We start from the raw sequence: 22469 nt of genomic DNA on the forward strand, positions 1-22469 counted from the left end.
TGATAGATTTGGGGAGGAGAGTACAGCAGTGTATGCTTTAGGGAATTGAGAATATTGTTTGTTTGTTCTTTTGAACTCAAGTTCTAACAAAAAAAAGAAGCCAGAGGAAGAGGAAGAAAGCAGTGCCCATCAAGATACCTCTGAAAAACATGAGTCTTCCCCAGAGAAAGCCAAGGGCCGACATACTGTGTCTTGTATACCACCTGTTAGGTATGTTTCTTTCCTGAATTTAAACTTTAGAGTCAATAGAGTAAAATTATAAGCAGGTACATCTGTAGTGTGGAGCACATGGAGCTTGGGAAACTAATAAAGCTGTAACTATGGTGAGGTGTATTGTTTTATGTCTTGGGGGATGCTCAAGTCTTAAACATTGAGGAAAATATACTATTAAAGCAAATTAAAAGGAATATAAAAGGAAAAAGTTAGTAAAAAGGTCCTTACTACCTGAATTGAACAGTTTCTATTTTACCAAGCTCCCTTCAGGTCTCTACGCAAGTAAAAAATGTATTTTTACAATCTGTGTATAAGTAACCTTTGGGATTTGTTTTCTTTGCTTGCCACAAGACTATTTCTTTTTTCTTTTTCTATACTATACTATAAAATCTTCCCATTTATCCTTTTTCAATAGCAAATACTCTATCAAATTATATTTACCATTTCCTGTTGAAAATGTAGTTACCAATTTTTCACTATTAGAAATAATCAGCGAACATCTTTATTGGTAGGGACTTTTTTTTGAGTAGTTTCTTCAGGCTGAGGAAAGAGAAATTCCTTGATCAAGCCTAGTTTTATGGCTGTTGATATTGCCAATTTTATTTCTGAAATAAATGTATGAATTTACAATACCATCAGCTTTGAATGAATATTTTTATTTCCGTGTACCCTGTCCACATTGAATTTGTTTTTTGCATTTAAAATTGTTTAAATTTACTTGATAAAATGTTGATGGCATCAACTTATTTTAATTTTTATTTGATTGCTGATAGGATTATATTACTGTTATTGTGAACATCTTTTCCATATTTCCTCTTGGGTGGATTGTCTATTTCCTTTTCTGTTTATCTGTATGTGGTATTAGCGATAGTCTCATTGTTAAGAATGATTACTCTAAATTGAACTTTTGCTATGTGTCAGGTACTTGGGAAACACCCGATTTAATAGTCACCAAATATTCTGTGGGGATGAATATATTCCTCATTTTACAGTGGAGAAAACTGAGTCTCAGAGGGATTAAATATTTTTCTCAAGAGCACATAGGTAGAAAATGAAATGACATGGTTGGGATTTGGACTCTAGCTGGTTTCACTCCTAAGTCTCTCTTCTCCATCACAGAGTATATTTTACATATGTTAGTCTTTTGTCATATTTCTTGCAAATATTTTCCCGATTCTACTGGTATTTTAATCCTACTTTTTCTTGTGGCCTAAAAGCTGATCATTGTATAGTCAAATTTATGTCTTTTGTAATATCTTCTATAGTCAATTTTAGCTTTCTTTTTGAAAAATTTTCAATATCGTTATAACTTGTGCATCTTGGTTTTTTGTGGGGTTTTTTTTTTTGTTTGTTTGTTTTCATACTGTTACATAATTAAGTCAGTATCGATTTATCAGATAATCCTTTTTGGCTTTGATGATTATTTTATCACAGGTTAAAAATCTTGTCTGTAATACCTTTAGACTGTTTTGAATCAGGAGCCTCTTTCTTCTCTCTTACCTCCTTTACTGATTTTCCCTTTAGGCAAAAGATTCTAAAAAGTACTGAGGAGCAAGAGTTGGAGAAGAGAATGAAAATGCAACAGGAGGTGATGGAGATGCGGAAAAAGAATGAAGAATTCAAGAAACTTGCCCTTGCAGGAATAGGTCAGCTTGGCTCTGGTTGATTCTGATTTATGAGGGGTCCTTCCCATAATCTTGGTAGGGTTTTTGAAGTCTCTAAAGGATAAAAGTCTTTATTGGTTAGTAGCCAGTAGAAAAAGGTATGTTTGTTAGAAAGCTGGACATGGATATTCTTTATATCCCAATGATTGTTTCCTAGAACGTTTTATATACACCAGACTAGGGCGCCTGGCTGGCTCAGTTGACAGAGCATGTGACTCTTGGTCTCAGGATCGTGAGTTCAAGCCCCCATATTGGGCATAGAGGTTACTTAAAAAAAAATGGGGGGGGTATTATATACATACACCAGACCTTTTTTAGAGCGCACTGTTACTCTCTGTCTCTAACTGTAGAACTCACACCCATCTTTTGAGGCCCTTTTCCATGAAAATTTCCCTCATTTCTTCAAGGATAACTGATTCCTCTCTCCTTTTCCTTTCTAATTCTTTTTCTTTGTATTAGAAAAAGAAGGAATTACGATTGAGACAGAAGATAAAGCCATTGGGCATGCCAGTTTTTTATTGTTGTTTTCCCATTTTAATTTTAGACAGGAAAAGACAGCTGAACGAATCCACTTGTAGCTACAGAGGACAAGTAGGACTGAGGGAGCGAAAGGGTCAGAGTTCTGCTTTGCTCTGGCATACATAGAGTTATTATTGGTGGAGTCAAAGCTATAAAGCCCTGAATACTGAGTTGAAAAAGCACCCCTGGAGTTTATAGGATTTCCTTCATAGACATGTTAAGTGTGCTTTTTAAGACAATTCATAGCCTTTCTTGTCAAAAGTATTCCAGTTACTGTGTGTCCAGAGCTATAACTACACCTAGGAGATGGGATTCTTCTCCCCTGTTCTACCTCTTTGCAGTTTGCCTCTGACCAGAGGTCCTCACACCAGTAGTGCTCAATGAATAAGGTGCATATAGTAAGTAGTGTCCTTGAGCACTGATTCAAATTTGGGGCTATGTGTAGAGAGTGAACAATATTAAGATCCATGATGATAGAAATATCAAAAGGACTGGATAAAGGGGATTTACTGATATTCTCTATTCTTAGTGTTACCTGTGTGTTTTACTCTGCTTCTTACTCAGGGCAACCTGTGAAGAAATCAGTGAGCCAGGTAACCAAATCAGTTGACTTTCACTTCCGCACAGACGAGCGAATCAAACAACATCCTAAGAACCAGGAGGAATATAAGGAAGTGAATTTTACATCTGAACTGCGAAAGCATCCTCCGTCTCCTGTAAGTTGATGGGCTAAATGGATATTCTTGTTACTAATTCAGGGAGGATTTCGGGTGCAGTACTTGTGGTCACTATAATTGAGAGAAGCGTGTTTTTGAGTTAAGGTAGCTCTAAACCCTCACTTTGCCCCATTAGCTATGTGATCTTGGAGAAGTCATGTGGCCTCTCTGGGAAGCATCTTAAGTTGCTGTGAAAACTGATTTAAGGATGTACATATGGAGCTCCTGGTAACTCAGTCATTTAAGCATCTGACTCTTGATCTTGGAACAGGTCATGATCTCACATTTGTGAGATTGAACCCCTCACCAAGCTCTGCCTGACAGTGCGGAACCTGCTTGAGATATTCTTTCTCCCACTCTCTCTCTCTGCCCCTTCCCCACTTGTGCACACATGCACTTTCTCTCTCTGTCTCTCAAAATAGTTAAATAAACTTAAAAAAAAAAAAAAGAAAGAAAGCGGAGTGCATGGGTGGTTAAGCATCTGACTTCAGCTCAGGTCATGATCTCACGGTTTGTGAGTTTGAGACTGCGTCAGGCTCTGTGCTGACAGCTCAGAGCTGTAGCCTGTTTCAAATTCTGTGTCTCCCTCTCTCTGCCCCTCCCCTGCTCATACTCTGTGCCTCTTTCAAAAATAAACATAAAAAAAAAAATAGAAAAAGAATGTACATAAAGCACTTAGAATTCTGTGTGGCAAATTGTAGGTGCCAGCTTGCTACAGCTTGTGCTCTTACAAAATTCTTGAAAAAATCTTGTGTTAACAAAGTTTTGTGCAATATATGACAGGGCTTATGGAAGAAATGGGGTTGGAGCAGACCATTTAAATCTAACAAAATGATAAGAATCCTACTTAAAAATTCTAAAAAATATTTTTTGTAAGTTTTATTTATTTGAGAGAGAGAGAGGGCACACGAGCAGGGGAGAGGCAAAGAGAAGGAGAGACAGAATCCCAAGCAGGCTCTGTACCATCAGTACAGGAACTGATGTGGGGATGCAGGGCTTGAACTCATGAACCGAGAGATCATGACCTAAGCCAAGATCAAGAGATGGACACTTAACTGACTGCTCCACCCAGGCATCCCTAAAAATTCTAATACTAAGAATTTCTTCTTGCATTTGCAGTAAGCATCATTACTTGTTGAAGTCAGTCCTTTGCAGTCTTAAACCCTGGTGTTGTGCTTCTTCCTTTGAGATGTAGGTCCTTAAAGAGTTTTGTTTCTAATCAGAGACTAATGTTATGAAAGTTAATCATCCAAGGACTAGACTCCTTCATCACTCAGTTTTGGGGAGGATGTCTGCAGAGATTCTGATTCAGGCAGTTGCCTGACCTGATCCAGACCCAAAACCCAAATCAATTTTTTCTTAATGGGATTAAGGGTGAGGGGAATACCTTTGCAGCTTTTTTTCCCTTCTAATTTTCAGAAAACTTGTTCTTGCTGGCTTCAAAACACTGACATGCTTGGAGAAAAAAAATCACCTTATTAACTATTACAGAACAGATAATTTGTTAAGCCCTAGATCCTTTCTCCCTTCTTTTTAATGTTTATTTTTGAGAGAAGAGAGTGAGCATGCACAGGTGCTTAAGCAGGAGAGGGGAAGAAAGAGAGGGAGACAGAGAATCCTAAGCAGGCTCATGCTGTCAGCGCAGAACCCATGAACGTGGCTTTGAGCCACATGGCTCAAACCCACAAACTGTGAGATATGACCTGAGCTGAAATCAAGAGTTGGACACTTAACCAGCTAAGCTCCCCAGGCGCCCCCCCAGCCCCTTTCTCCCTTTTTTAAAAGGTGGGAACAGACTAGTTTTAACCTTTGCTCAAGGACTGACAAATTTAGGAATAATAATCTTGACTTTTTATTTTAAAAAAAACCATTTTTTTTTTAACATTTCTTTATTTCTGAGAGAGAGAGCGAGAGAGCATGAGCAGGGGCGGAGCAGAGAGAGGGAGACACAGAATCCAAAGCAGGCTTCAGGCTCTGAGCTGTCAGCACAGAGCCTGATGCGGGGATTGAACTCATGAACTGGGAGATCACGACCTGAGCTGAAGTCGGACACTTAACCGACTGAGCCACCCAGGCGCCCCATAATAATCTTGACTTTACCACAGTCCTTTTTTCTTTTGATCCTCTGTGTTGAATATGCGGCTTATGGTAGATCTGAGCTCTTCCAAAACACTTCATTTGAGGACCAACTTTCTTTACAGGCTCGAGTGACTAAGGGGTGCACCATTATTAAGCCATTCAACCTGTCCCAAGGAAAGAAAAGAACATTTGATGAAACAACTTCTACGTACGTGCCCCTCGCACAGCAGGTTGAAGCCTTTCATAAACGAACCCCTAACAGATATCACTTGAGGAGCAAGAAGGATGATAGTAAGTTTCATATCAACATTATAGCTGGTTGGAGCCTCCCCTAGGATTTCATTTGCTTACATAAATTTGCCTTTAGTTGAAATCCTAGCTTTTGAACTAAAGTATGGCATATGCCTACATGCAGACAAGAAGTGCACAGTTGAGCATCTTTGTACTCCCCGCTCTGGCTATCTGTCTACTTATATACATCAACCACCTTGATCCTCCTGGTCAATAATTGGCCAGGTATTGTACCTTTGCCACTTGTCAGGGTGTATTGGTGCAGCTACTTAACTATAGAAAATGGAAGCAGTCCATTCATTCAGGGTTGTGTGCTTTTTGTTCAACCATTCAACAAATTTCACCACTATAAACCAGGTATAGCAGTGAACAAAATGGACTTGGTGCTGCTCAACATTAAGTTTCTAATTCAGTGAGAGAAACAGAGCACTATAGATTATGGTAAGTGTAACGAATGTAGAGGGACACACAAGAGTGAAGAGATGTGGGAGATAGGTAGAGCATGTCTGTAAGCTGAGAAGTCCCTGGCAGTGAAAAAAGTTGAAGAACCAGGGCAGAAAGGAGATAACCAGTGATTGACCCTGTGCCAGCAGGTGGAGGAGGGATACTTAGCTCAGGTGGAGTGCTTGTTCTTTGAAGGGAGGGTAGAAGAGAGAAGAATGGGTGCAAATGCCAAAGGGTTTGTAGGTTTGGGATGAACACATGAGAGGATTCTAATCTCTTAGCTTTTGTCTTTATGAAAATAATTACTGCAAGAAGGAAAGTAGAGAAGTTTGAGAAATGGAAGTCATGTAAAATAGTTGTCTAGAATGTAGGACTAGCATTCTGGATAAAGCAGGATTTTGTTGTTTTGCCTTTGAAGGTCTCAGTGTTTTCTGCCCTTGCATTGGCATTGTTTAGTGCAGCCAGGCAAGCTTCTTTAAATACAGCATTAATATTGTTATTATATTCCAGGGGTCATTTGTCAAACTTTAGATTACAAAAATAGTGAAATGTCTTTTTTTTATCCTAATGGAAATTTAAATATTAAACATGACTTTCCAAATAATATATGACTTCTAGAGTCTGATATGCCCTGCTTTTAGAATCTTGGTCCTGGCAAATAGAAAAAAAATTATTTCCTGCAATTAAAAAAATTTTTTTTTTAATTCCAGTATGGTTAACATATGGTGTTGTATTAGTTTCAGTTATAGTGATTCAGCAATTCTATACATTCCTCAGTGCTCATCATGATAAGTATACTCTTAACTCCCTTCACCTATTTCACCCATTTCCCACCCACCTCCCCCCAGGTAACCATCATTTTTTTTTGTCTATAGTTAAGAATCTGTTTTTTGGTTTGTCTCTTTTTGCCTTTGTTTTATTTTTTTTAATTCCATATATGAGTGAAATCAAATGGTATTTGTCTTTGATTTATTTCATTTAGCATTATATTCTCTAGATCCAACCATGTTGTTGCAAATGGCAAGATTTCATTCTTTTTTATGGCTGAGTAATACTCTGTTATATATATATCCATTCATCTGTCAGTGGACACCTTGGGCTGCCTCCATAATTTGGTATTGTAAATAATGCTACATTAAACATAGGGGTGCATATATCTTTTCAAATTAGTGTTTTTGCATTCTTTGGGTAAATACCCAGTAGTGGAATTACTGGATCACATGGTAGTTCTATTTTTAATTTTTTGATGACCCTCTGTACTGTTTTCCACAGTGGCTCTATTAGTTTGCATTCCTACCAACAGTGCACAAGGGTTCCTTTTTCTCCACATCCTTGCTAACACTTGTGTTTCTTATGTTTTTGATTTAGCCATTCTGACAGGTGTAAGGTGATCTCTCATTGTAGTTTTTTGATTTGCGTTTTCCTGATGATGAGTGATGAACATCTTTTCATGTGTCCCTTGGCCATCTGTATGTCTTTTGTGGAGAAATGTCTGCTCATGTCTTTTGCCCATTTTTAGATTATTGGGTTTTTGTGGGTTTGTTTGTTTGTTTTGTGTGTGTTTTTTTGGTGTTGGTGTTGAGTTGTATAAGTTCTTTATGTATTTTGGATACTAACCCTTAATTGGATATGTTGTTTGCACGTATCTTTTCCCCTTCATAGGTTGTCTTTTAGTTTTGTTGTTTCCTTTGCTATGCAAAAGCTTTTTACTTTGACATAGTCCCAGTAGTTTATTTTTGCTTGTATTTCCCTTGCCTTGGCAGGCATATTTAGAAAAATGTTGCTGCGGCCAACGTCAGAGAAATTACTGTTTGTGCTCTTTTCTAGGACTTTTATGATTTCAGATCTCACATTTAGGTCCTTAATCTATTTTGAGTTTATTTTTGTGGATGGTGTATTTTCTGCAATGATTATTTAAAACTTTGTGTAGTTATAAATAATTGTTATACGTATACTTGAAGGCTGACTTATTTCTAAAATTAATAGATTTGGTTTGTATCTCCTGCTGTTATGTGGCCAGATCTAAATTAGAGGACTCATTCTACGTAATTATGAAAATTGACAAGGTTGCCTCTGGTCAGGTAATCAATATTGTCTATGAATGGTAGTGATGGTCTTAAGATTGATGCTTTGACGCAGTCTTTTTACTCTCTCTATTTGACTTTCTTTGAACAGGTCGTGATGTTTTGATGTAGACGCATTTAGGAAATTCACAAAATTGGGAGTCATTACTTGATCTTTAGAAAGGCCTTATTTTAAAGCTGGAATAAACAAAAGTCTTACGTGTCAGTAATAAGCAAAATAGTTGGCATTGTGAATAGAAAGGCAGTACATGCCTGTGCAGTGATAAGGAATCCATCAGACACAAATGGATTTTAAGTTCAGAAGATGATAGTAGAGTTTAACCAAAGACTACCTTCATCATACCCCTCAGTAAAGAGTGACAGGGAAGAAGGGGCTGCATGTTTGTCAGATTGACTGACATGAGCTGAGCTGAGCGTGGAGGGCAGCCTCTCTGATTTGTCATCTCTGGGCTGCCTAGTTGAGTCAGCACCTAGAGTGTGCTGGGAGTCTTGGGAGCTAGGTGAATGTCTGTGATCTTGGTTTACAGCTCTGTTACCCTCCAAGTCTGCTATGGTCAAGATATCCAGAGACCCACAGACTCCTGTGCTGCAAACCAAACAGCGTACAAGGCCAGTGACCTGCAAAAGTGCAGCGGATCAGGAGGCTGAGGAGCTTGAGAAACTGCAACAGTAAGTCCAACTGGCAGTATTTGAGGAAGAGTTCCAAGAATCTGCCTGCTTTCTTTTCAATCATATATATGTGCGTATATATGTACATATATATGTACGTTTTGGGTTTTTTTTAGTTTTATTTATTTATTTTGAGAGAGAGAGAGTGCAAGTAGGGGAGGGCCAGAGAGAGAAAGGGAGGGAGAGAATCCCAAGCAGGCTCCATGCTGTCAGCGCAGACCCTGATGTGGGGCTTGAACTCATCAACCATGAAATCATGACCTGAGACAAAACTAAGAGTCAGACGCTTAACTGATTGAGCCACCCAGGCGCCCTTGGCTGCTTTCTTTTCAGTTCTATAATGGGGATAGTTGCTGTTTTTCTTGTCATGGGAATTTATGGCATTTGAGTTATAGGCTCTGTAGTCTGTGCCCCTGCCTCTGTGATTAAAAAATTAGAAGGGTATGGGGCGCCTGGGTGGCTCAGTCGGTTAAGTGGCCGACTTCGGCTCAGGTCATGATCTCGCGGTCCGTGAGTTCGAGTCCCGCGTCAGGCTCTGTGCTGACAGCTCAGAGCCTGGAGCCTGTTTCAGATCCTGTGTCTCCCTCTCTCTGACCCTCCCCCGTTCATGCTCTGTCTCTCTCTCTCTCAAAAATAAATAAATGTAAAAAAAAAAATTAAAAAAAAAAAAATTAGAAGGGTGGGGGGGGGTGGGGGGCACCTGGCTGGCTTAGTTGGTAGAGCATGGGACTTTTGATCACAGGGTTGTATGAGTCCCATGCTGGATGTAGAGTTTACTTAAAAATAAAATATTAAAAAAAAAAAAAAAAAAGAGAAGTGGGAATATGCAGATATCCTGGAATATAAAGTGGTAAAAACGAAGGGGGTAGGCAAACTTACTCAGGATTCCAACTAAGGAGTGTCCTCTGAACTTAGTTGAGGTAGATCCCACCCTTTATGGCTACCCAAGGGCTCATTACAGCTATTATTGGTGGGGGAAACTGGAACAAAGTGTGGTTAGCACTGGAATTTGTCTCCTGTATCCTTCTTTCATTCCTTTTTGTACTTCTTTTGAGGAGGGGCAGCTTCCTCTGGGAAGAGAAATCCCAGTCTTTAAAGTGGTAGGAGTGTTAGGATTGGCTCCTTTATTCTTTGTTCTGGAGGTAGAGACAATGGCTGTGGAATGAGTCAAAATTTTGCTGTGCTTGGGTAATCATAATAATTATTTTTCTGTTTTAGACCTGCTTTGTTGTTTGTGTAATTTTTATTTTATTAAAAAAATTTTTTTGTGGTGTCACTTAAACTCTTATCTTACAGATACAAATTCAAAGCACGGGAACTTGATCCCAGAATTCTTGAAGGTGGGCCCATCTTGCCCAAGAAACCACCTGTGAAGCCACCCACTCAGCCTATTGGCTTTGATTTGGAAATTGAGAAAAGAATCCAGGAGCGGGAGTCCAAGAAGAAATCTGAGGATGAACACTTTGAATTTCATTCTAGACCTTGCCCTACTAAAATCTTGGAAGATGTTGTGGTAAGAATGGTTAAGGCCCTGTATGCTGGCAGAAATATCCTGCTCATGACCAAATATCTCCCTGTTCACAAATGTTTGAGTAGATACTATGATCAGGGCATTGTATTAGGAACTGTAGGTGATAAGAGACAAGTCAGAGGTGGATTTTGCTCTCAGGAAACTTAAAGTCAAGTAAGGGAGACAACATGTATAAATAATATAAAATTAGAAGTATTCTAAGAGCAGTGACAGTTAATAGTACTGTAGGAACTCAAAGGAGATAATGATTTCTTCCAGACAGGAGGTTCAGGGAATGCTCTGTGGAGGACAGAGCATATGACCCGAGTCTTCACATCGTCCTCATCATGTGTTGTCACTGTCATAGTAGCTGACGCTTTCACTATGTGCTAAACGCTCCTCTAAGCCCCTTCTGTGTATTAACCCATTCATTTTAACCACAATGCCTTCAGGTGATTTACTGTAATTATCACTGGTTTCAGATGAGGCAGTTGAGGCACAGAGACGTTAAGTGGCATTCCTAGGCCATTCAGCTAGTGAATAGTGGAGCAAAGATAAGAACTCAGGCACTCTGCTCCAGAGTTCATGATCTTAATACTTCGTTATATTGCCTCTCCGTTGTATGGTAGATTTTGGACTCGTAGAAATACAAGTGAAATGGACTGGCAGAGCATTCCAGGCAGTGGAAGTAACGTAAAAGCCTAAAGGTAGAAAACACAGGGTAGCTACTGGGAAGCAGGTGGGTGGCTCATTTAAGCTACAGAAAAGAAGTACAGTATATCAAGAGGAGCAACTGGAAATGAGATTAGAGAAGTGGGTTATAATGTGATGGTGGGCATATAGTCAGGAATTTAGGGAAAACATACAATTAGGAAGAGATGCCACAAAGAATTAAAGAATCAATAATAGGGTTCATCTACATAAGTGCAAAGATGGTTTTTAGATCTATTTCTGTGCAGGTAGGGAAACACCTTCTTCCTGTATTGGACTGACTTATATCCAGGTACTAAGAACTCTCTTTTTCTGTTTTCTTTCTTTTTGCTTGCCCTTTTGAGTCACCATGGTTTTAAGTGAAACTGCATCAAAATATATTATTACCTTGGTCCGTGTACTTAGTTTTGTTGTTGTTGTTTTTTTTTTTTTTAAGATTTTATTTCTTAGTAATCTCTACACCCATCATAGTGCTTAAACTCACAACCCCAAGATCAAGAGTCGCATGCTGCTCTGACTGAGCTAGCCAGGCACTTCTGTTTATTCCATTTTCTTAGCACTAAGTCAGAAGCAATCCAAAGTTATATTTTCCAGGCTTTAAGAAAGCACAGTAATGCTTAGAAATAGTTCTTCCCCTCTTCCCACCTTTATGGCTTACTGCATATGAGACCTCTTTTCTATTCACAATGCTTTTTCCTTTTCCTTTTCTTTCGTTGACACACAAGTACTATAGGCCAAACTCTGTTGCACAAACTTCTAAGAAACCTCTTTCCACACAAGTGATCATTCTCCAAGTCCTATGCTGTCATTTGCCCTTTGTCATTACCCACTGAGGAAAATGCTCTGAATGTAACAAGGGAAATGTAGGTTATATGCAAACTTCAGAATCCTAGAGCCTAGCAGAAGGGTTCAATGTTTTCATTTTACACACTAGAAAATCAAGGCCCAGAGAAGAGAAGTTACTTCTTCAAGGCTTTTGTAACATGCATTTAGTACCTTGCTTTTAGTAACATCTTTTTCTCTAAGCTCCTGGCTTTCCCCCCTGCTACAAAGCTTTGGTTTTTATTTAATTCACTTTTACCCTTTTGATTTTTACTATATCCTTGTATCTCATATTACCAGTATTGACTTTATATATTCTTAAAATTGACTAATTTTTAAAGTAATTTTATTTTTTTTTTCAATGTTTATTTATTTGTTTTTGAGAGAGAGAAAATCCCAAGCAGGCTCTGTGCTGTCAGCAGATCGACCCAGGCTCAATCTCACAGACCATGAGATCATGACCTGAGCTGAAATCAAGAGTCAGATACTTAACCGACTGAGCTACTCAGACGCCCCTAAAGTAATTTTAAAGGGAGCATATAAATCATTGTGTAAATGGAAAACCAGTACTTTTTGCCATGAATAATAATACTAACAGCTAATATATGAAGCTTATTATGTGCCAAGTTTTATTCTACGCTCTTCAATTTATATAATAACTTACTTAATTCTCATAATTTATATAGTAACTTAATTCTCATAATAACTCTTGAGGTAAACACTACAGGTCCTATTATCAGTCTGTTTTATAGTTAGGAAATATAATAGTTAAATAACTTTCCCAAGATCACTAACTAGCCAGTGGCAGAGCTGGATAGATTCTAGGTATATGGTTTCAGGGTCTGTACTCTTGTATTAAAATAGAAGGTACCTTTTTAAATAGAAAGGTCTTGGGAAATATGTGACTATTAAAAAAAAAATAGTCTGCATCCCACTTAACATCCTCTTCCATGACATCTCTCTTACCTGAACTTTGATTTTAGAAACCCTGATTTAGGAAATTGGGCTGGCAGTTTGTTGTACTTTGGACATGCTAGGGTGAACTTGTATGTGGGGAAGGGTGCCTAGAGTTCGGTAAGATTTAGTTAAGTGAGATCTTAGAGTAGCCTTGTACTAGTTTATGCCTTGTTGAGAATTCTGGATAAACATATCAGCAAAGCACTAGGTAAGTAAGATGCAACTGAATTGATGTGGTACGCTCCAGGGAAGTGTTTGCCAAATCCAGCTGGTTCTCAGAATCCTCTGGGGATCTTATTACATAAACAGATTCCTGGGCCCCACCCCTGGAGTTTTGATTTGTTATGTGCAGCATAGATTAGAGAGAGCCCCAGTGAGAAATTAGTGTCTGACACACAGTAAGCAGTTATGTTGTTAATAGTAATAACTGTCATTTTCTCACATGCTCTCCTCATGCCGAGCGTTTTATGTAGATTGTTGTCTTCTTGCAACAATTCTTAAGAGGCAGGTTTTATCTTTATTCCTGTTTTTCAGATGAGGAAGAGACAATAGGAGGTATCTAGTATGCAGAGCCAGGATCTGAACCCACCATCTCCTTGAATACTTTCTTATTCTACTGCACAGTGCTAACTTACCATCATTTATTTTGGCAAACTCAGTTTTTGAGTTTGATACTGGCCATTTGCAACTCTCCCTTCTAAAAGTTCCAGTGATTGCACTTCAACTCTTGGTTTCTAGAGAAGCAAAGCATAGGAAGCATTAGGTGTATTCTTTCACCCTCTTCATTTTTTAGAAAGAGAGGCTTTGAAAGGGGAATGTAGCTTGCCCATAGGATCATTTTTAAAAGTTGCTGGTAGAATTGAGATTAGGTCCCTTAACTTCTACTTCTGGACTCTCAGAACAGAAGAGCCTGCTTCCCAGAGCCCAAATTCATCTGGTCTGTTCACCACTGTTCTTCATCCTTGCCCCTCTAGTGCTGAAGCTCTTTTTGTGTGTCCTTACGGTGTTTCTTGTGCTCCTAAACTTGTGGTTGATAGGTGGCAAGGAGACAATGGGGCTGATGAGAGATGGGCTTGGGCAGCAGTGGGCTGTGAGGCAGAGATGAAAAAAGGGCTCTTGGGGCAGAGGTGGAGTGATGAAAACCTTGAGCTCAAGGGTGTGAAATGTGAACTTGGTGCCGACATCTAGTGGGGAACCGGGGCACCACAGAGGTGGATGTGTCGGTGAGGCCAGGGAATAATTTTAGCAGTGATATTTTAGGGATGACTTGGGGAGACCAACAGGCTTTTTTTTTTTTTACACCCCCCCCCCCCCCCCATACTCCCTGAGATAATATTGCTTCATAGTAATTTCCTAACTGCTCTTGTGGCAGGGCATTTGGGGCCATATCCCGCCATAGGGAGAAGTGCTCACCCCTAATACCTGCTCCCCTATCCTGGGCTGCTTTTCCTAAATGCGCCTTCTGCCTACTCACATTGCGTACTTCTAACACATATCACTTTACAGTACCTTCCCAGAGCTTCCTGTTAGGAACTTCCCCTGTTATCCTTTAGCTCCGCATTCTGCCAGATTTCCTCAGAGCACTTGTGAAAATCAGGGAATACCTGATTTGTTACTTTTTCATTGTCTCTTTCCTCCATGAGAACGTGAGCTCCCTGAGAACAGGGACTATGCATGTCTGTCTTGTTCATTTTTTATTCCCTTGCACGTAGCATCCAATGTTGGATAACTGAGTAAGAGTAAGAGCTGAAATGCACCAGTCTATATTCTGGGAATTCAAAGATGGGAAAAACATAGCACACATCCTCAGAGCTTTCACAGTTCAATCAACATATGTTCATCGAACAATTACTACTTCTCGTAGGTACTGTGGAGAATGCAAAGGGATGTAAATGAGGACATCCCTGCCTTCAAGGAGCTTACAACTAGGAAAACTTAAAATAGTAAAACAAGGGGTGCCTGGGTGGCTCAGTCAGTTAAGCCTCTGACTCTTGATTTTGGCTCAGGTCATGATCTCATGCTTTGTGAGTTTGAGCCCTGCATCGGGCTCTGTGCTAACAGCACAGAACCTGCTTGGGATTCTCTCTCCCTGTCTCTCTGCCCCTCCCATGCTTGCATGCATTCTCTCTCTCCCTCTCTCTCAAAATAAACATTAAAAAAATTTTTTTAAATAGCAAAATAAGATGACTGTTGTTTTTAGAAACCCAGTATATGTTTATTTCTGATTGAGCCCCCAGTTGGTTGGCATTGATTGCAGTGGAGATGGGGTGTGGGTGGGTATTTGCTGCACAGTTGATATCCACAAATCACCCTTTCCTCTCCCCCAATTAATGAGGATTGAGCCCACTCATAAATACCTCTTTCGAGGCTTATTTGTTAGAGATTTCCATTGCTCTTCTTTTAAAATGCACATCTTTGGGGGCGCCTGGGTGGCTCAGTTGGTTAAGCGACCGACTTCGGCTCAGGTCATGATCTCGCAGTTTGTGAGTTCGAGCCCCTGTGCTGACAGCTCAGAGCCTGGAGCCTGCTTTGGATTCTGTGTCTCCCCCTCTCTCTACCCCTCCCCTGCTCATGCTCTGTGCCTCTCTGTCTTTCAATAATAAATAAATGTTAAAAAAAAATTAAAAAGAAAATAAAATGCACATCTCTGCTGGGTGGATGGAAAGGGTGGGGGGAAGGAAAAGAGGGATTACTTTAGAACTAAATGAATTCTCAGGTATTTATTTCTATTACTTTATGTTATGAAAATTAAAAAAAAGCATCCCAAGGCCTAGAAGGCTATCTCGTGTGCCCCGGGTTATGCAGTTGGAATCAGAACTGGGCTAGAACCAACCTCTGGCTCCTTCCTTCACATTCTTCCTGCTCCCACATACCCTGGGTGTGCTCAAGTAAGAGAGGCTGGTGGCCACCTGTCCAGGGCAGTAAAGAACAATAGGCTTTTGCTGTTGTTTTACAGTAAGCATTATTTGAAAACCCATTTCGCAGACTTTTGTCACTATGATTACAAGTTCTGCTAAATGAGATTTCACTGTGCTAGTGATCCCGGCTTTCTTTAGAAAACAGAACTTCCACAGCAGAATGAGCATTCTCTTTACAATAGTCACCTTGGCAGGGTATACATTCTTTCCAGTGATTGATACCGTACAAAGCTTTTTTGGGAAAGCTTGAAGCTTGTGGCTCATAGTCTTTTGGATCTCTTTAGCAATGGCAGGTGTTTTTATTTTAAAGATTAATTTGCTTTTAGGAGCATATTAAATAATTTGGAACTAAAACTAAATAGTCCAAGATAATAGAGTGGAAAGTTTTGCTTAAAAGATTGGGTGTATACCTCGCATTGCCTAAAAACTGACTGTGAAGGCCATTCCAAGAAAGACATTCCAAACATGGTTTGAGCAGTGACAGCATTGTTGAGATTAAGAAGAAGTCTCTTTCCCAAGTTATAAATTAGAGTCCAAGAGTTTCATTTTATTTTATTTTTTTGAGTCCAAGAGTTGTAGAGTCCAAGGTATAAATTCCGTTTTCATTTTTACTGTATTTATTCAACATTTACTGACTGCTTTATACTTGCTATGATCTTTGTTAGGTACTAGAGATTGATGGCATAATAGTCCCCACTCTCAAAGGCTAGCAGATGAACATCTAAACACACAAGTGCTATGAAGTTTCGTATGTATTGTCATAGAACCATACACAGGGAAAGAGAGAGGTCAGTTCATAGGTTCTGGGAGTGGAGAGATCAATTGAAAGCCTTTATAAAAGAGGAGGTGCTTCCATGGAGGCTTGAAAAGAAAGCTTAGGTGTTTCCAAGCAGCTGGGGCATTTCAGAGATGACACAAAGGTGTTGAGAGAACCAGCATTAACATTTTGGCAATTGCCTGTAGTGGTTGGAGGGCAATCTGTAGGGAAGGGTGAGAGATAAGGCTGGGGAATCAGAGCACCATATTGTGAAGCGCCTTGTACTTCATGGCAAGGAACTTGTTATACTGCTATAGGTAGCATAGGAGCCATTAAAGAAATTTAAGTCAGGAAGTTATTTGATCCAATGTGTCTTAGACAAATAATTCTGACTGTATATAGAAGATGGATTAGAGGAGTGAGATGAGAAGGTGAAAGACTTACAAGGCTAGTAGGGTGGCACAGGCAGTAGGTGGTGTGGCTGGTGGAGAGGAAGCAGAGCAGAGGGCGGGGGGTGGGGGTGGGCAACATACACATGTGAATGTAACAAGGAGTGATTGAGGATGGCTTAGGGTTTTGATTTTTTTTAATCATTTCATTTTTTCATCATTGTAAGTGTACTCTTTAACCCCCATTCCCCCACTTTCTTTCCCTCTGGTAACCATCAGTGTATTCTCTATAGTTAAGTCTTTTTCTTGGTTTGTCCCTCTCTCTTTTTTCCTTTGCTTGTTTGTTTTGTTTTTTAAATTCTACACGTGAGTGAAATCATATGGTATCTGTCTTTCTCTGACTGACTTATTTCACTTAGCATTATACTCTCTAGCTCCATACATGTTGTTGGAAATGGCAAGATATCATTCTTTTTTTGGCTGAGTAATATTTGTGTGTGTGTGCCACATCTTTCTTATCCATTTAACTATCAGTGGACACTTGGGCTGCTTCCATGGTTTGGCTATTGTATATAATGCTGCAGTTTTTATCTTTTTTTTTTGTTTTAAAGAGCATGGTTTTGCTTTTTGTTAAAGTTTATTTTGAGAGAGAGAGAGAGTACGCACACATGGGCACATGTGAGCAGCGGGTAGGGGGTGAGGGTGTGCGCAGAGAGAGAGAGAATCCCAAATAGGCATCATGCTCAGTGCAGAGCCTGACATGGAGCTCAGTCCCACAACCGTGAGATCATAACCTGAGCCAAAATCAAGAGTCGGACGCTTAACCAGTTGAGCTACCCAGGCACCCCTTGATTATTTTTTCAATTGATCTGGTCTTCATTAAAAGACCACTTCATTAAAAAAAAGACCAAGAGAGAAGCGTGGGTCATGATATTATGATTCATGAGTTTGAGACCCACATTGGCTCTCTGCAGCGTGGAGAAATCCTCTGTCCCGATTTCTCTCTGCCCCTTCCCCACTCATGCGCTCGCTTTCTCTCTCTCTCTTTCTCTCAAAAAATAATAAATAAACATTAAAAAAAGAGACCAAGAGATACCATTTTGTAGTTAGGATTAATTGCCAGATTTGCGATAGAGTATAAATTCTGTGAGAATTAGAAAATGGTTATGAAACGACTTTCTAAAACATGTTAGTTTTGAATGCTGTGCAAAGTATGGTACATATAATTCAGTGTGCAAAGACTTGAAATGTTGGCAGTGTTTTGGAATCTTGAAGGGAAAAATCCTCAAAGTAGTTGAATATATTAGAATTACGGAATATTGGGGTTTATAGTCAGTTTAGCGTCCGACTTCAGCTCAGGTCATGATCTTGCAGTCCGTGAGTTCCAGTCCTATGTCGGGCTCTGTGCTGACAGCTCAGAGCCTGGAGTCTGCTTCAGATTCTGTGTCTCCCTCTCTCTCTGTTGCTCCCCTGCTCATGCTCTGTCTCTCTCTCTTGAAAATAAATAAGGATTTAAAAAAAAGAATTATGCAATATAGAAAATTCATTGCCTCTCTTAATCCACTCTCAAAGAGATGTGTGAGTTAACAGTTGTTCTTCCCAGATTTTGTTTTTTATGCTTAACTTATATATATTTTTAAAAGAAAAAATAATATATTAAAAAAATAATATTCTCTATTTCAGCAACCTGTCCCTCCTCTCTTCTCAACATTATGAACACTGTAATATGTCAGGAACAGATTTATTTCTTTTTCATGGCTGTATGATATACTTTTGTGTGGCTTTACTGCAATTTAAAAAAGAATTTAAAAAAAAATTTTTATCGTTATTATATTTTTTATATAACATAATATGTTTTTTATATTATTTTAGGCCACCTTTGGAGTGCCACTGTGTTCCAGTATGCTTTTGTCTTACTTGGGTAGACAGCAACGTAATACTAGCCTTTGTTTGATTCCTGGTCTATGAATTCCCCTTTAAGAAAGGGATTTAGTCTTCTCACACAGCCTAGTAGATCTTATTCTGGGATGTCTAATTGAATTGCTTACTCCTTGCAGGGTGTTCCTGAAAAGAAAGTACTTCCAATCACTGTCCCCAAGTCACCAGCCTTTGCATTGAAGAACAGGATCCGAATGCCCACCAAAGAAGATGAGGTGACTCCTGGGATGGAGGGTTTTTCTTCCTTCTGCACCATCCATCTAAGCATTCCTCTTTCTTAAACTTAATAGAATTCAAAGGCAGTCACTCTTATCTGGAGTTGTCTTTAACAGTGGCAGATCATCTTTTTTGCTCCCCCTCTAGAGCAAAGTAGTTGGTAAGGGTATGAATGTTCTGGCTTTCAGTAGTAACTGGTTGCAACTTATTGGAGGCTTGTCCTTTTCTATAGCATTGAAAATCAGCCTGTCATAACTTGAATCAAAATTTGCCAAGCCTTGTATTTTATTTTGCCTGAGCTATTGTCACCATTCAGCGAGGGACTCTTAAAATCCACACTAAGCAGTTACATCCGCCCTATCCAATCTCCACCAACCCAAGGGTTGTTAAGGTTACTTACTGTGTGGTGATGATGGTTCATGAAATTGGAATACATGAACTGTCATTGATCAGGCTAGTTTCTTGTTACATCTCCCATTTTATCTATAAATATCCAGAGTTAGGGTAATTTTATAGCAGATCTCAAGCATAAGCCTTTTTATAGGTTCATTTGAAACTAAAATACACAGTAATCTTATGTTACCAGCTTGAACCCAAACAACTTACTTGGTCCTATTCTGGGTTTGGCAACCATTAACTCCCAGTCACATGTTTTAGTGGAGTCTGGAGGCTGGGTCAAAGAAGAGGCCAAGGTATATGCTTGGTTAGTACCTCTCTTCTGTTCTCCATTTTGTTCACGTTGTTTGATCTCATTTCATTTTTACAACCTTCCTTTGTAAAAACGTGAGATCCTTTAAGAGTAGTAATTGTGTTAGTCCTTCATCAAATGTTTCCACACCGGTCTCACCCCTGAGAAGTGGTAGGTAACTTAGGTATTATCCCTCTTTGATAGAAAAGGAAGCGAGGTGGGGCAACTGGGTGGCTCAGTCGGTTGAGTGTCCGACTTCGGCTCAGGTCATGGTCTTGCGGTTCGTGAGTTTGGGCCCTGTGTCGGGCTCTGTGCTAACAAACAGCTCAGAGCCTGGAGCCTCCTTCGGATTCTGTGTCTCTCTCTCTCTCCCCCTCCCTGCTCATGCTCTGCCTCTCTCTGTCTCTCAAAAATAAATAAATGTTAAAAAAAAAAAAAAAAAATGAAGAAAAAAAAGAAGCAAGGTAACCTAGGGGGTTGAGTGACTTGCCTTAATTAATGCCTCTTCTCTCATGTAGTGTTTTCTGACTCTGTATTCTGAGGAGGTGAGAGAGAGCTTGTGTCTAAACTAGTTTTTCCCTTAGGAAGAGGAGGAGCCGGTGGTGATAAGAGCTCAACCTGTGCCACATTATGGGGTACCTTTTAAGCCCCAAATCCCAGAAGCAAGAACTGTGGAAATATGCCCTTTCTCTTTTGATTCTCGAGACAAAGAACGTCAGTTACAGAAGGAGAAGAAAATAAAAGAACTGCAGAAAGGGGAGGTAGGTGTTTCCATTTTCTGCAAGTAACATAATACTATCCTTTCATCTGTCAAAGATAATCTTTTATGTTGCACTTTTAACTAGAAAATCACTGACTTCCTTTGATCCCCCAAAGAACCTTATGAAGTATAAATAGGGCAAGTTTTTAATAACCCTTCTGCCACAAGGAGATTAAGTGACTTGCCCATGATTGTGCTACCAGTTATTGGGAGAATATTAGGAGAATAACCTAGATTCTCCTAGGTTATTCGAGAATAACCTAGAGCCCTAATGGGCTCTTTTGAGCCCATTACTCTTTCTGCTGTTCATACCATACTGCTTTGAAAACCGTCCTTTCCTATTTTTCAGATTCATTCAAATATTCTGGAGGAGTTCTTGCTTTCTAGCTAGAGAGACCTTAGGATTTTAAATCTTATGTTTTCCTTTCTATTAGGTGCCCAAGTTCAAAGCACTTCCTTTGCCTCATTTTGACACTATTAACCTGCCAGAGAAGAAGGTGAAGAACACAACTCAGATTGAGCCTTTCTGCTTGGAGACTGACAGAAGAGGTGCTCTGAAGGCACAGACTTGGAAGCACCAGGTGGGGGATGGGAAGAGCAGCCAAAATGTTCACTGCTTCATTGTTGGTTGGTTAGAATACATAGACCCACTACATTGAAATTCATTTGGGAGCTAACATCCTGAATTATTTCAGGGGCTCTCACTCTAAATCAGAGGTCAGTAGCCTTCTACTGTAAAAGACCAGATAGTAAATACTTTTTTATTTTTAGTATTATTATTATTTTTTTTAATGTGTCTTTATATTTGAGAGTGAGAGAGAGATAGAGTGCGAGAGACAGAGGGGCAGAAAGAGAGGGAGACACAGAATCCAAAGCGGGCTCTAGGCTCTGAGCTGTCAGCACAGAACCTGGTGCAGGGCTTGAACCCATGAACCGTGAGATCATTCCCTGAGCCAAAGTTGGACTTTTAACCAGCTGAGCCACCCAAGTGCCCCAAATTCGGATAGTGAATATTTTAGATGTTGTAGGTTGCATATGGTGTGTGTGTGTCTGTCTAAACCCTCTGAAAATGTAAAAACCAGTCTTAGCTCAAGGGCTGTACAAAAAGCAGTTACAAACTAGATTTAGCCTGTAGGCTGAAGTTTGCTGATCTCTGCTCCAAGTGATCGTCTGGAGAATGTGAGAACCGTCAGGCTTTTTTTGCATCAGGAGTTTCTTTAAGATCTCCTCTATTCCATCTATTAGACTTGTTCACTACTTGTTCACTCCTTTCTGTTGGTGCTTTGATAAGAATCGGTATGGTGAAAATAGATCCTTAATATGATATGCTGTTTCCTCAACATAGTGTACTATTTGCTCTTTGTAGATGGCAGGTGATTAAAAACAATTAATTGATTGTTGGCTGTTATAATTGGGATCTAATGCTGCCCTATTGGAAAACAATTCCCCTGAATCCCTAAGTTTGTCACTGTTTTTATATCATGATTTATCCTGGACTCTGTCCAAAAGGATCTCTGGGCTAATCTTTTTAGGAAGTCACCCCTCTTGAAGCTCAAGAGATGTGATTGCTTATATGACTGCACATACGTCCCTTGTCGGTGTTGTTCCCTAGGAAAACTTAGGACTGTTGTTTTGGAAGTAGTAGTGAATCTCTCTTTCAAGGACCACGACACAAAATGTCTGTGTGTGGCATTTACTATAATAAAAAAAAATTTTTTTTTAAGTTTTTCAGACATACACAGAAGTAGAGAGAATAGCTTAATGATCTTCCATGAACTTGTCGTGTGGTTCTATAATGATCAAAACATGGAAAATCTTATTTCATCTATATTTCTACCTACTTACCTCTACACTGGGTATTTCTACCAACAAAAGATTAATTTGAAGCCAATTCTAGGTATCACCGCATTTCATTCACAACAGCAAGTAAATATACTTCAGTGTGTATCTTTACAAACATAAGTATATTTTTAAAAAGATTAACAGTAATCCCTTAATAGTGACAAATAGTGTTCTTATAACCCCACATCTCTCATAATTGTTTTAGACAGTTGAATTGTTCAAATCAGGGTCCAAATAAGGTCTACATAATGGATTTGTTTGATGAATCTCTAAATCCCTTTT

At 39.4% G+C, this 22469-nt stretch overlaps 1 protein-coding gene across 10 annotated transcripts in view; it reads left to right on the forward strand.

The window, feature by feature from the left end:
* Positions 1–22469, forward strand: part of TPX2 (TPX2 microtubule nucleation factor) — a 57966-nt gene that overhangs the window by 31168 nt on the left and 4329 nt on the right. For all 10 annotated transcript variants that reach the window (XM_060614777.2, XM_060614790.3, XM_060614768.3 and 7 more), the window contains 9 exons: positions 82–210; positions 1738–1859; positions 2961–3112; positions 5314–5482; positions 8538–8679; positions 9976–10192; positions 18801–18896; positions 20170–20346; positions 20780–20926. In XM_060614777.2, the coding sequence (XP_060470760.1) occupies positions 82–210; positions 1738–1859; positions 2961–3112; positions 5314–5482; positions 8538–8679; positions 9976–10192; positions 18801–18896; positions 20170–20346; positions 20780–20926 (1351 nt within the window). The remainder of the gene's footprint in view (positions 1–81; positions 211–1737; positions 1860–2960; positions 3113–5313; positions 5483–8537; positions 8680–9975; positions 10193–18800; positions 18897–20169; positions 20347–20779; positions 20927–22469) is intronic.

This window comes from Panthera onca, chromosome A3, assembly GCF_046562875.1.
Source record: "Panthera onca isolate mPanOnc1 chromosome A3, mPanOnc1 haplotype 2, whole genome shotgun sequence".
Lineage (NCBI taxonomy): Eukaryota > Metazoa > Chordata > Mammalia > Carnivora > Felidae > Panthera > Panthera onca.